The following is a 15252-nucleotide window of genomic DNA, read 5'->3' as shown; positions in this document are numbered from 1 at the left end:
TATGAGTAAACAGGGAGAAGAAGTGGATGCAAAGTCTTGCCTAGCAAGAGTTAACTTTATCAGTCTGGAATATATCTTCCTAAAAATTTCAACATGCTGACAATAACCAGTGGAATGGGTGTATGTATCTTTGAAAACAAAACATGTAGATGCATGTCTTCATGCCTGGGCCGGCTGCTTCAAACGCTGGTTATAGCTGAAGAACTAGAAAAGAAATGTGATTCCATTTGAGTGTTGAGGGGGAGACTCTGATACTATTTATTAGCTGTGGCAGACCTGAAAATTGTCTTTGCAAGACATTGATCACTATGTATGTATGTATTATGTATGTATGCATGTATGTATGTATGTATGTAGATGGAAAGGGTCACTGCTCTTGTTGGCGAATTGTAGATGATGTTAACATTATCAAGCTGATTCAAAGCTTCTTGGGCCACAAAATAGGTCTGTATATCTGCATGATATGAGTCTTTACCTGCCATATGCTAGACACATTCTACATCCCCAGCATTCTTTCTTTTTTATTTACTTCGGCAGGCAATGCTAGTTCATTAGTGCTGTTACTAGGAGAGTGAAGTATATGGCTTTATGGATACTCATCTTCGTTTGTTTCAACAGAGAGAGCACACATTTGACTGGGAGGCTCTGATGTAACGCTTCCACTGAGCAGCTGTGTGACATTAGCCAGCCCTGTTGGCTAACTGCTTTGCAGCTTGGTGCCCTTCACCTGCCTTGCAGATGTATTGTGACGATCCAAAGGAATGGTGAAAAGAAAACTGCTGTGAAATTTAAGTATTCTGCTTATGGGAGTGTTATTATTAGTATCTTTCCATTGCTGGGAGAAGGATCCCTAGCTACTGAGGTAAAGTTTGTTAAGTTCTTGCATTTCCCCCACCCACTAGCTGAAATGAGAATTTCAGTTGTAAAGTAAGGACAAATTGTAAAAATCAAGCCACTTTGTTCCTAGGCTGGAGGTCAAGGGTCTCTGCTCCCCCTTCTCAAAAGGCCACAAGGAGTATTTTAGGATAGTGACATTCTTTTAATTCCATTTTGCTCCTAGCAAATGAGACTTGGAAGTGGCCTTCTCAAAGATTCCCAAGTGCACATCTAATTCTCTATTTTCATTCATTTCATAATTATGCATTTTCCCCAAAATTATGTTTTGTGTGTCTACTGCACACCAAAATGCTGCCTCTCCGGCGATATAGTGGTGAACAAACCTCACTCTGTTTCCTCAAATCTTCCTGTTTTGTGGGAAAAATGTGCTAAACATCTCCCTAGATGTTCGCCCAGGCATCTTAAATTCCACCTGTCCAAAGGTGAATTCCTCATCTTCCGCCCAAGACTCTTCTTCCTCTAAGTTCTCTCATGTCATCAAAGAGATCCACTCAGTTGCCCAATCAAGAAACACTGGAGTCATCATTTGCACTTTCCTCTGTTTTACTCGTCAGTTCCAATATGGCACTAAGTCCTTATAGTTTTTAGCCTCTGAAATATCTCTCAAATCTGCCTTTTCCCTGTCTCCACTGCCATGAACCTAGTCCAGGTCACCATTATTTCTCTTCAGGAGGTCATAGTCCCCTTATGGGGTTCCCTGTCTCCAGTCTTGTTACCCCATCCACTCCTTTCCTCTTGTGGTGTGTCATAATGAGGAAGAAGGAGAGGTGCCCTAAGCCATAGTGATAAAGGAATGCTGAGGGCCTTTCAGAGATTGTGAACTCCAAACCTGCACAAGCCATAATCATTTGCTAAATAATAGTACATCAATAACAACAAATAACTTTTATTGCACATTTAATATATGCAAGGTGCAATGCTAAATGATTTACAACAGGGATTCTCCAAGTGTAGTCTTTGATCCTGTAGAGTCAGCACCACCTGAGAACTTGTTAGAAATGCAAATTTTTAGACCCAGCCAGAACTACTGAATCTGAAACTCTGGAGCTGGAGCCCAGCAATCTGTGTTTTAATCACCTCTGGGTAAGTCTGATGCATGCTAAGGAGCGAAAATAATGATCTACTTGAATTTTCTTATTTAAGCTTCATAATTACTCTATGAAGTAGACACTGATATTATCCTCACTTGACAGCTGAGGAAATTTGAAGATGCCATTTGTCCCAAAGTCTTACAATGGTGAAGAGGGAATCTGAATCCTAGACTTTTGAACTCTGAACCCTGTACACTTAGCTAGCACATCATGTCACTTCACTAAATTCTGAACAAAACTGGAAGCCAAACTAAAGTTTAAAACAAAACATGCTAATGTACCAGATTAAGCACCTCAGCATCTATAAATTTTTGTAGGTTATCCTCTATTGCCCTTTCTTACTGATTCTCTGTGATCTCACCTCTGCTCCAGCCAGATCCAGGATTCTGACTGGCCCTCGCTTACAGAATTCGCTGATTCCCATGAACATGTTGTTCTTCATATTTAGAATGTATTCACTAACAGTTTGTTGGGTCTTTCTTTGCTCCTCTGCTCCCTTGTCAACTCACACATCTCTTAATTCCTCTTGGATTTGTGATATATACCGTATAATTTTTAAAAATGCATTGCATATGACTGGTATGATTTGGCTGTATTCCCACCCAAATCTCATCTTGAACTGTAGTTCCCATAATCCCCACGTGTCATGGGAGGGACCCAATGGGAGGTAATTGAATCATAGTGGCGGTTACCTCCATGCTGTTTTCTTGATGATGAGTGAGTTCTCATGAGATCTGATGGTTTTATAAGGGGCTTCCCCCACCCTTCACTCTGTACCTCTCTTTGCTGCCACCATGTGAAGAAGGACATGTTTGCTTCCCCTTCTGCCATGATTATAAGTTTCCTGAGGCCTCTCTAACAATGCTGAACTGTGAGTCAATTAAATCTCTTTCCTTTAATACAATGACCTTATCTCCAATACTTTTTGTGATATGGCCTTATCTCCCCCAACAAGCTTAAATGTTGCTTGAGGGCATGGGCAATGCAGTGTGTTTCTTTTGTGTATTGCCTTCTCACCCCCTACATATATGTTCATACTTGCCAAGCACAAAACTCAGCATGAGATGAAAAGTGTTTAATTAGGTTAGTGATGGGTCATGTGTCATCTGCTTTCAAGGGATAACATAACTGTAAGTTTCATGAATGTAGAAACTCTGTCTTACCTGACATCTTAACCCCTGTGCCTGGCACAGAGTAAGTGCTGAATAAATCATTGTTGAATGGATAAATTCCATTCAGAATGAGAATCAAAGTCATTTCACTGAGAGATCTCAGAGAACAAAGAATGCCCAGAAACTACATTAGATTTAGACCATTTCTGTTTTCAAAGGCTCTAAAAGGTATTGTTTTAAAAGTCTACAGTTGATGTTGTATGTACTTGGGTAAATCCCTTTCTCTTTCTGCCCTTCAACTTCTCCATCCTGAACTGGATCAATTCCTGAGTCTTATACAGCTCTCTTTTTGGTGATTCTGTGATCACATGTTTCCTGATTGCACTTTGTTGCAACTATTATCAATTAAAGTTAAAATTCTAAGGCCCCCACAACCATCTGAATGGATCCGTCCTCTTGGCCTGGGGCTTTCCAAAGATAACCTGGAAAACTAGTTCGGTCCATGATGGGAACAGGGAACCAGACATGCCTCATTATACTCTCCTCCCTTTTGGAGTTACTGATAGAACAGACTCTTTAAGTCTGATAAGAAATATTTACCGTCTATTCTCTCCGAAGCCTGCTACCTGGTGGCTTCATCTATTACGATATATCCTTGGTTTCCACAACCCCTTATTATAACCCAGGCATTCTCTTCTATTGATAATAACTCTTTCAACAAATTGCTAATCAGAAAATCTTTGATTCCACCTATGACTTGAAAGCCCCCCACCTTGCCCCAGGCTTCCAGTTGTCCCAGCCTTCCAGACTGAACCAATGTACATCTTACATGTGTTGATTGATATCTCATGTCTCCCTAAAATGTACAAAACCAAGCTGTGGCCTGACCACCAGCCACATGTTCTCAGGATCTCCCAAGGGCTGTTTCATGGGCCATTAGTCACTCATATTTGGCTCAGAATAAATCTCTTCAAATATTTTACAGAGTTTGACATTTTTCCTCAACACTATATAGACTTCCAAACAAGACACTGATGTACCTGGGCCACTGGCTTCTCAGTGTGTATGTCCATTCAATCATTTCTCCACTCAGCAAACATTTACTGATGCCCACTGAGTACCATGCATAATGCTGAGCACAGGTGATTCAGTAAAGAGTAAGACATAAGCCCTGTCCTCAAGGAGTTCAGTCTGTTGGGAGGTATAGACACATAAACAGGCAATCTAGCCCACACAGTTGGGTGGGGGTAATCATAGAAAACTCCCTGGAGAAGCTGATATCTTGGTTAGAGCCAAAAGATATAGAAGAGGTAGCCAGGAGAGCAGAGCCATATACAAAAGCACATAAAAAGGCCCTGGGATAAGAGGTTCGGAGAGAGTAATGCAAGATTGGAGGTCACAGGCAATTTGGCAGGCTGTGGCAACACTCCAGGCGAGAGATGAGAAAGACTTGAACTAAGACCATGGGGCTAGAGATCAATGAACAGGTTTGAGTTAAATTTTGCAGGTAGAATTCACAGTACTTGCTAATGGATTGGATGTGGGAGGTGAGGGAATAGAAGGGTCATGGAGGACCCCTGAGTTTCTGGCTTGATCAACTTTATGAATGGTGCAATTTATTGAGTTAACTCCATTAACTCAGAAAAAGGGAGCTGGTTTGGAGAATGGGGTTGAGGAGAAGCCAATGTGATTCAGTTTGGGGCATGTTGGGTTTGAGTTGGAATATCTATTTGAATAGATCTCTTATAAGTCATTGACTATAAGGATCTGGCATACTCAGAAGAGAAATATGGGCTGGAGGTTCAGATTTGGGAGTCATCAGTATGCAGATTAAGACCCTTTAGGAGGAAAAATAAACACTGAGAAGCCAAGTGCCCAGGAGAACCAGGACACCAGTGCTATGTAAAAGGAGAAATGCTCTCACAGATGTGGGGTGCTGGCATACATGCTCATCTATTCCCAAGCACACATCTCTGCCCCCAAAGAGGGTTGCTCAATGATGTCTGTGCATCTCCAACTGAAACTTAAGGGAAGGAGCATTGAGTGCCCAACCCTATAAACTCTCCATTTTGCCATAAATGATGCCTAAAGGAAAAAGGGAACTGATGCTTTCATTCTATCTGCCAGGTGTTTTATATGTATTAACTCATTTAAATGCTGACAATAATCCTAGGTAAGAGCTATTATTACACTTCAGCCCTTGATATTCAAGATGGTAATGTCCCTTGCCCAAGGTCACATAACTGTTAATTGGCAGTAAGGAGACTTCACGTAAAGTGTACCTAACAGCACCGTACCACCTTCTACAATACAACTGGATCCTTAGGAAGGCCTGTGCACACCCTTCTCCCTTCCCTACTTCATAAATACCATTTGCATCCCCTAGCTTAATGCTTTGCTTTACAAATCCCCCTGGGAAAAGCAAAGCTCTAAGTTGTCAGTCATTAACGCCTCGGTGGGAGTGAGTTTCAGATTCTTCCTCAGGAACAAATGTTAATTTTATGGGAGAAGAACACTGGAACCTTAAGGGAGGTATAAAAAGGCAGAAAGGGACTAACTTATGAAAAGTCAGCCTCCTTTACCAGTTTCACTGTCCAATCTAGTGTGAGGCATATGCTTTTAAGATTCGTCGATGATATTTCTACATATGTCTACTATTTTATAGGTCACCTTAAACTGCACACTGATCCCAACTCACTGTGGTTGGCAGGAGGCAGCCAGCCTGGGCTGTGGTTGCAGACCTGCAGTTCCTGGCCTTAAGCACAAGTCCCAACTCATTCCCTTGAGAATTAGACCCTGATGTGCATATTTAAAATCCTGAGCAGATGGAAGCAGGAGAGCTCATTGGAAAGACTTGGAGGAGTTCCTTCTGCCCTGTCTGGGTCTGTTTGCCAAAATAAATGACATGTATCAGGGCAAGGCATTAGTCCAAGCCCATTGAAATTCTGCTAGCTGTCCAAACAGTGATGGTGTGTCAGATTGGTTCTGTGAAATGACCAGGGTTAGGAAGAAAGAAATAATGTGTGAGCATCTGGCTGCTGCAGCCTACTGATGGGGACAGTCCCAGGGGCGGACCCAGGGTAGTGGAGGGGCAGCCTCAAGGACCCCCTAAGACATCTGCCACTGGCAAACAGGGAAACAGCCACATACTGGCTGCAGGCAGTCTGTTTAGTTCCATGCCGTTCGTACTAGCCATGTGACCTAAACAAGTCCTTCCTCTTCTCTCGGCCTTTTTCGCCCCCCCCCCCCCACCCGCCCCATGTATAAAATAAAGCCTGGATTGAATGGTCTCTAAGGGCCTTTCCTGCTCGAACATTCTGTGACTTCTCTGACACTGGTTTGATTTCTTTTTCTCTGTAGAGGGAGAGGCCCACCCACCCACCTGCTTATCTGTAGTCTCTATGTTCTCACACTGACCTCTGCTGGCCATTTTGAAAAATGTCGCTTATAGTGTCGGATGGGAAAGGAAAGGAATTCACCACTGATTTAGTTAATATTAAGCTTTAGCTGTATGGGTAATGAGGCAGAAATCCTGTGCATTAGAGATGAGGAAAAAAGATCATACAGTTATAAGCACAAAGTAAGCGTATCTGGATGACAAAACAACCCGCAGAAGAAATGGGTCTCCCTCTTTTTTTTCTCAGTCACTTTCATTTGTTCCCGGTGTTCTGTGCCACTGTATGAAAGGACATCCATGGATGGGAAGGCTTTTTGTCTCATATCCTATGACTGCAGGCTCCATAAGGGCCTCACACCATGCTGAGGAAACAGTTCTGGACGAGCAGAAACCTAGAAACTTCCCACAGGCCCTGCTTCTGGCCCTTGATTCAATGTGAGAGGTTTCAAGCTGGGCTGCTGGCACGCCCACCAACCCAAGCCGGAACCTGGGGCCAGTCCAGAAGTGCACGTTCCTCTGGTGGTGCCTTTTCAAACTCCCATTTGGAAAAAGGAATTGGAATTTTAAAAATATATGTGAGTTCTTTAGGAGAGTTCCTTTCAGCTCTCTGGGTGGAACACAGGTGTCAAGAAATTCTGCATGCCCACCAAGCCAGGAGTAAAGAAGCAGGCTGTGGGACCCTGCCTTTTCTGCATGGAATCGGAGTTCCAGTTAAGTCTAGCCCTCGAGGTGCCTACCTCCTAAGTCTCCTTGTTTACCCTTGCTTACCATGTGCTTGCAAAGGTAAGGGACCAGAGGTAGAGGGTGCCAGTCCCTGTGCCTATGCTGGGTGCTGCTGGGACTCTTCTCTCTAATGGTGTGAGCAGGATGGGACTGGGCCACATCACAACCTGCTCTCTCAGTAGCTGTTCAGTGATTTCCCTTCCTTCCCTTGATGTGGGAAAACTTTTGGCAGGGCTTGGATTTGGGTCAAGCATTCAGTGCCCTGACTGGATCCTCTCTGCTAGTAATAACATGGCCTCTGCAAGCCCATCCTACCCTCCATTCTCCTATCAAGCAGTTCCTTCCTCCTCAACAGCTGGTTCTTATCTGCCTCCCTTGTCCCAGCCTCAGGCAGGCAGCCATGGTCTCATTCTGACATACACGTGTTCTCCTGAATGCTCCTTGATGACTTTCAGCTATGAAAGACCGCTCTTCTCCCAACTCTCCCTGTTCTCAAACCTCTGAGGGTTCCCTGTGTCCTGCCACATCAAGTCTTCAACTTTTCTGTGGTACTTTCCAGGCCCACTTCAGCAGGAACCTTTCCAGTCAACCTTTCCAATGCAGCCCATGACTTCCCCCAGCCATGGGCAAAATGTGAGCATTCCACAAACCCTCCATTGCCAACTCTTTTTTTGTGTTCCCGCAGCACTTAGGCTCTGTTCCAAATTTGTACTGTTTGCTGTGATTTTGTATGCATTAGTCTTGAAACTAGGCCCACATTTTCTTTCTTTCTTTTTTTTTTAATTATACTTTCAGTTCTGGGATACATGTGCAGGACGTGCAGGTTTGTTACATAGGTATACGTGTACCATGGTGGTTTGTTGCACCCATCAACCCATCATCTACATTAGGTATTTCTCCCAGTGCTATCCCTCCCCTTGCCCGCCACCCCCCAACAGGCCCCCATGTGTGATGTTCCCCTCCCTGTGCCCATATGTTGTCATTGTTCAACTCCCATTTATGAGTGAGAACATGCAGTGTTTGGTTTTCTATTCCCGTGTTAGTTTTCTGAGAATGATCGTTTCCAGCTTCATCCATGTCCCTGTAAAGGATGTGAACTCATTTTTCTTACAGCTGCATAGTATTCCATGGTATATATGTGCCACATTTTCTTTATCCAGTCTATCATTAATGTAGGCCCACACTTTTGACCTCCTACTCATTGTCAACAGCACCCCAGCACTATTTTTTAAGTACTGCTCTTTTTCTTTTTATATTATTAATATGTATTATACACACATATACACATATACACACATATTTATTGATTTTATGAAAATCCCAATAATAATAAATAACAGAACCACTGTAAACAAAGTTCCAACAATGGGAGGTAGGAACCTAAAAAGTGAAAGTTTACTCTACCCCCATCATTCCCAGAATGAAGCCTGTTAAACAGTTTGCAACCTATCATTTTTTGTAGGCCACATGTTGGATATTGGAAAAGGTTGAGTGGTAGGTGGTGCCCAAGAGAACTGCATTTCCTTGGACAGAGCGTCTTTTACTTCCTTGCGAGGGTCGTAGGTCTTCGTGGGCCTGATTGACACTCAAAATTATACTCCAAAGGATCGTCACAGCTGGTGGCCACTTGCATCTCCAGTACTTAACTGTAGCCACAGCATAAAGCATCTGTCCCATTTTCAGCCTTTAAAAAAGTAAACCTTGAAGGTGAACAGTAAAGGGCGTGCTTAATGGGCTTTTCAAAGTTTTTCACAGATTTGTAGGAAATTATGGACAGTCAGTAAAGGGGCCAAGAGGTGGAGACGGGAAGCATTTATGAAAATGGACTTTCTACCTGATACGGTGTTGTGTTCTCTGAGAGGTAATGCATATTACTAATGGTTTTTATTCTTCTGCCAAGACAATTCAGTTCCTACTGGGATTTGTTCTAAATGATAGACCAGCCTGCCTATGTTGCACCCACTGGGGTTAATGCTCAGTCTGAGTCCACTTTAAAATGTCAGCCTGAACTCTCAGACTTAATTGTTACAGACATTTTATAAGCAGGGCATTTAAAATCCTCAGGCTGTTCCCTCTTGCTGTCATAATTGATACTTAATAGATATTCTCAGGCTTCTTGTATTTTACACATTCGACACTTTACAGATTGGAGAGGAGAGGAGAGAGGGATAGGAAGAAAGAACAAATAAGCAATTCATGTGTGTATATGTGCATGTGTATGTGTGTTTTCCCTGTGAATGTCTGCTACTAGGTGCAGTGATGGAGTCCTGGGATCTGCCAACAAAGATGAGCTCTTGCAGGTTTGTCAGCTTGTAAGTTTCTGGGCCCACTCTGGCCCCCTGGGGCAATGTTCTCTAGATACAGCCATTTCTGGATTTCACTGCAAGCACATGGTTGGCCATTTGGAAGTGAGTTAAAAAATGTCATGATGCTCTCCAGCGTTCTGTTCTTTCACTATTTTGACAATCTGATGGATGGCCTGGCATTAACTAGGAAGAGGACAATATTATCCAGCCTGAATAACTAATTTCCTAAGAAGTACAAAGTTGAAGGATCTTGGTGCACATGAATCTTATTAAATATGCTTATAAAATGTGTTCTATCCAAATAAGCTTAGCAGCCCCTAAAATAGCCTTTTCTGATCCGTGTCTGGAACTTTGGCATGCCTCACAGATCTCTTAGCCAAAATTATTCAGTGAAGTGATGACAGTGCTCTTTGTGTGTGGGAAAATGAGAAGTATTAATGCTAAGTCCTCTATTGACTAATTGCACTCCTTCTGTCCACCTTAGGGGCGACCTGGACCAATTGGAATTCAAGGCCCATCAGGTCCTCAAGGATTCACTGGCTCTACTGGTTTATCGGGATTGAAAGGAGAAAGGGGTTCCCCAGGCCTTCTGGGACCTTATGGACCCAAAGGAGATAAGGTAAGACCAGCAAAGCTTGATTTCTCTTTGATGCATGGGCCACAAATGTAAAGATCAGAAGTTCTCCATCCCAGTTCTGCTCATTTATGATGTCATTCCTGAGTAGTTTCGTGCCAGGCTGCATTTCTGCTTTTTTTTTTTTTTTTTTTTTTTGAGATGGAGTCTCACCCTGTTGCCTAGGCTGGAGTACAATGGTGTGATCTCGGCTCACTGCAACCTCTGCTTCTTGGATTCAAACGATTCTCCTGTCTCTGCCTTCCAAGTAGCTGGGATTGCAGGTGCCTGCCACCATGCCCAGCTAATTTTTGTATTTTCAGTAGAGATGGAGTTTCACCATGTTGGCCAGGCTGGTCTTGAACTCCTGACCTTGTGATCCACCCTCAGCCTCCCAAAGTGCTGGCATTACAGTCAGGAGCCACCGCGCCCCACCCAGGCTGCATATTTTAATAAGAGATGGGATGAGTGATGGCCTGCCAATGATTCAGCCCACTTGTGGAAGGACTCCCATAGCAAGCACACCATAAAGTAAATGTATTAGCTGCTTGCTAAACAAGTGGGCTCACTGTGGTAAGAAGTTAGGTGGGTTTGAACTGTGCATGGGCCAGAAGTCCAATCACCTGGGCAGCCGAGATCAGGAATCCGAGCAAGGATACTGGGAAGAAAGGGGTCAGAGTGCTTAGAAGCAATCTAGGCCACAAATATAGGGACAGAGCTGCAAGAAACGAGAGTGATAATGTCATGGTGGCAGGCTGACTGTTCAGCAGCTCAGTTTATGTTCCCTGCCTACTTTAATCACCTTCTATTCACCCCGTTGGTGAGGGAAGGATTCCCTCACTAGGATCATGGGGATGACTAAAGATATGACACCTGACACTGGACAGATGAAATTGACAGCAATTTGTTAGTCACATATACTCACAGCTCAGGGGAAGAGGATACCACACACCACATAGGGCCACACAGGGATAGCACTTGGGAACAGAGTTTAGAAGAAAAGGCTGTGCGAAGCAGACTTTGTAGTATCAGTAGGGTAGGGTGCCCCTGGTTCCTGAAGGTGGATGCAATTGGCTTGTTTGAATAGTCCACTAGGCCAGCGAGAAATTGAAACTGCTATTCCAGGATAAGCAGGAGTTGCACCTGGTCCACTTGATAAGGAAAGTTGTTCGGCTAGGGGACCTTATCTGTAGAAGCATAATGGCGAGGGAAACTTGTGATTAGGTCATTCAAGGTCCTCTAGTTTTCCCCAGATGGCAGCAGGTAATAGTGAGCCTATAATTTTTAAACCTAGACTGTACTCCCTTAAAAAAAAAAAGAGCTGGTTTTGGAACAAAGACTTGTCTAAGGCCTTAGGTAAAGGTAAATGGTCACTTGGAACTGCAGTGGGAATCAAGGGTATACAATATGGGGAGGGAGATATGAAACACTTCTTAAAAATATAGGCCATTGACTCTCATAAACAAACCTACTGAGTCTAACAAATACCAGTTGGATTGTGTCTTACATTCCTCTCCCTACTCCTTTTTTTAGGGTCCCATGGGAGTTCCTGGATTTCTTGGCATCAATGGGATTCCGGTGAGTGTGTCCACAGATGAATTTTTCATATCTTCCTTTAGGTTCTGCCTCATATTTCAGACACTTTGACCTCAGCAACGTCCTGTCTCATGCAAGCATGCTCAGGAACAAGGGTTGAGATATGTGTGGTGAGGTTTAAAGGGCAGTGGTCACACACAATTGCCCTTGGATTCAGGCACAAGCAGCCCTGTGTTGCATGATTGGAGAGTGGAGGGACCTGTATAGCCATAACATCAATATCTTAGACAACACGAGTTAAGTCTTGTGGGTTGAGCAGAGCTTTGATTGGAGATGAGGAACTGGTTCTAAGGTGTAAAGACAGAGCCACATTAGAGCATATATATCCTTATATAGGGAAATTAAGATGATACATGAAATTAGAAGATAAAATCCTTCATGATATCTTGATACCTTCCATTTCATAATTTGTTCTCTTCAGCCTTACCTCATTTCAGAGTGAATTTTCCTTTAAAGTTTTTACAAAGTGACTACTCCAAAGATCACTTGGAGGCAGCCTCTTGCAAAATTTATCCTGTGGACCTCTGCTCTGCCCAAGATAAGTGGAAGGTTTGGAACTTGCAGACAATTCTTTTTTCCATCCATCCAGCCTAATATCTTAGTTTCTCTATTTTCGTCCTATATCTGCGCCTATCCCACCGCTGGTGATTCCATGGTAACATTGCACCAGCCTTTAAAATACAATATTTGGAACTTACTGGCTATCTTTTTTCAGTTTTTCCCTTTGACACATCTCTATATATTTAAGCCATAGTCTGGGCTATGTTTGTCTACAGCAGCAGTTTTCAATCTTGTTTAAGAGAAGAACAGAATCTCAACATATAGAACAGAGAAAAAAAAAAAAAAGTGCAGCTCCTCCATTTGTGGGAGGTCCTAAAGCCTGCTTTTATCTTTCCAACAGCCTCTCAGAGGTTGTTCTGAACCTTATCAAAGCATGGTTTTTGGAGACCCTATGATTAACAGCTTTTGTGTTATCCTCGATAATAATCTAGTATCAGGAAAAGGGGTTCAAATCTTTTTTCGCCAATTGGTAGATATTTAATGTGCTCCTGCTATATGTTAGCACTCAACCTTGGGGATACAGAGGAATCATGTGGCTCTGCCCTGAAAGATAATATCATCTGATTCATTGTCTCTTCTGATCTAGTAGACATTTATGAATTTGAAAAACTGAAGGCTCACTTACCTCATATCTGTTGCATGTATCAACAAGTCGGCCATCAGACTTCAGCATTTTATTCAACTGCAGTGTCTGCAAAGTGCCCAGAAATAGACCATTGGGAAAATAAGCAGACGAGGTTGGCCATCCTTTTATGATGTCTCCTGGCATTTTCTTTTGGCTGTGTTCCTATGGCCCCTTTAGCCAGAGTCTCCGCCCAGAATGTGTATCTTCTGGGAGCCACTGGATAAGGGAAACTAGCAAACTGGAGGCAGCCTCTTTCATTCATTCTGTGGACCTGGCTTTGCCAGAGATGAGTGGAGGACTTGGAGCTTACCGTCTTAGTATGCCCTTCCTCCTGCAGTCTTGTTTTAATGGGAGCTGGAAGGAAGTGAATCCTGGAGGCTAAGGCTGTTTCCAATTCTGAGCTGGAAACTGCCCCAGAGTCCAGCTGGATACTCTTGCCTCCAGCCTGTCGCTAAGAGAGCCCTAGAGCTTGCAGGAATGGATCACTTCTCTTCAAGGCTTCATTGCTTGGCAGAATGAGTTGCAGCTGTTCAGACCTCTCTAAATGAGCTTACCGCTCCCAGTAGAAGTCCCCACTCCCTTGTGGGGTGTCCACATCTTTTACTTAGGCCTTATCCTTTTCTAGTTTTCTTGCCCGAACTCCTGATATTTCCTTTCCTTGACCAAAAATTGTATGTGTTTTCTTTTGACTTCTGATTGCCCTAGCTGCAGGCTTCAAACCTCATTACTCCATAAAATCCCACTTTCTTGTTGTTTCTCTCTCTTGCAGCCTCTCAAGAAATATTCGTTAAACATCTTCTGTTCAGTGCTTACCTCTTCCTTCCACCTCTAATCTCCCAGGAGTCATTGGTACCTGTCTCAAATACTCCAGCGCCTCACTACCTACAGCCCCAGGGGACTTAATGATAGATAGTTTTTTTGTGCTAGTCTCATCCAGCTCCTAGAAAACAGAGATTATATCTTCTGTTCCTCTCAGAAGCCTGAGAGGCCCATGACTGAACTCTGCATAGAGTAAACACTCTAAAGGTATTGCGGGGGAGGTTGACTCCAACCTCTAGTGCCTAGCAATAGTTCTTAGACTGTCAGGGCTCCCTCAGACAGAAAAACACAGACACCATAGGCCTAGTCAGACTGATTATTTTGTTCTACTTTCAGTAACACATATTAAGCAATTTGGCTGAAACCAACAGCTTTCCTAACACATCTTACTAAACTGGATCACTGCACAGATCTGCTTCCCCTCTTAATATTAGCTGATTGTTAACATATGTGTCACTAGTTTTGGTCTCAAAACTCCATTTTTGCTGTCATGTAGACAATTTCAACACGAGTGGGTTAGTCATCACTTCATGATAACCTAAGTCTTTGCACTAAAGGGCACAGCAACTAAGCTAGAGAGTGAGCAAACAAGCATTCCTAAAATTGTCAACATTAGAACAACATAGACTAGGGACAGTAGGGCTGTGGCTTTTAATGATATCCCAGCTGTGAGTTGGGCCCGTTGGCATCCACAAGAGATGTGTGTTTATCAAATGTTTTCAGTTCAAAGCAGTTGGGAGCAGAGATTTTCACTTTACAATTTATGTTTAGCTTTCCCCATGGAGTCAATCCCAAATCTCTAGTTCCCTGCCTGGAGACTTGTAAATGAGCACATGAGATTTATATCCTCAAAGTGAACACATACCACTCACCAAATGGAAACTTTTCCTTTGAAACTGGATTCTGAGGAACATTGTTTTGGCTTTTCTGGAATACAACAGATCCTCCTGTTCCATGTGCTCAGTCCCTTGAGGCAATACAGAACTATGGTTTCCTCCCTCAAAGAGGTATACACTCTTGGAGGGTTGGCACACACATATGTAAAATCATTAGCTATAAGAATAAAGGGCAATGTGCCAGAAATTCTGTGGTTCTGAGAACTGAGGGGAGGTAGAGCTCAGTCCTGTGGTTTACCCTTGCTGACTTGACTGAGAGAAGATTGTTTATTGAGCTCCTACTTAGTAAACCTAGTCTCACTTATTTTAACCATAACCCAATGGAATAGGCATTATTCACTTTTAATGCTGGCAATGACTCTATAAGGTAGGTATTATTCATCACCATTTGACAGTTAAGGGATCTGAGGCTCAAGTTGGAGAAGGGAAACAGTGGGATTGGAGCCACAAGTCTAACTGGCTCAAAACATGCCTTGTCTACCCATTTCTTGGCATCAGCTGGGTGAAAAGGCACTGATAGATCTGAGTCAGAGGTCAGAGATTTATTTCCAGAGAATTCAGCTAAGGTAGGAAAGTGCAAACAGGTATCCCTGAAATCCTACAGGTAGGAAATATC

At 43.1% G+C, this 15252-nt stretch overlaps 1 protein-coding gene across 2 annotated transcripts in view; it reads left to right on the top strand.

Moving 5' to 3' along the window:
* Window positions 1-15252, top strand: part of COL4A6 (collagen type IV alpha 6 chain) — a 293152-nt gene that overhangs the window by 217119 nt on the left and 60781 nt on the right. For both annotated transcript variants that reach the window (XM_001098448.5, XM_077988271.1), the window contains exons 4-5: window positions 10011-10145; window positions 11673-11717. In XM_001098448.5, coding sequence (XP_001098448.2) covers window positions 10011-10145; window positions 11673-11717 — 180 coding nt within the window. The remainder of the gene's footprint in view (window positions 1-10010; window positions 10146-11672; window positions 11718-15252) is intronic.

This window comes from Macaca mulatta, chromosome X (genome assembly GCF_049350105.2).
Source record: "Macaca mulatta isolate MMU2019108-1 chromosome X, T2T-MMU8v2.0, whole genome shotgun sequence".
NCBI classification, from domain to species: Eukaryota; Metazoa; Chordata; class Mammalia; order Primates; family Cercopithecidae; genus Macaca; species Macaca mulatta.
This window is presented reverse-complemented; position numbering and strand designations above follow the sequence as displayed.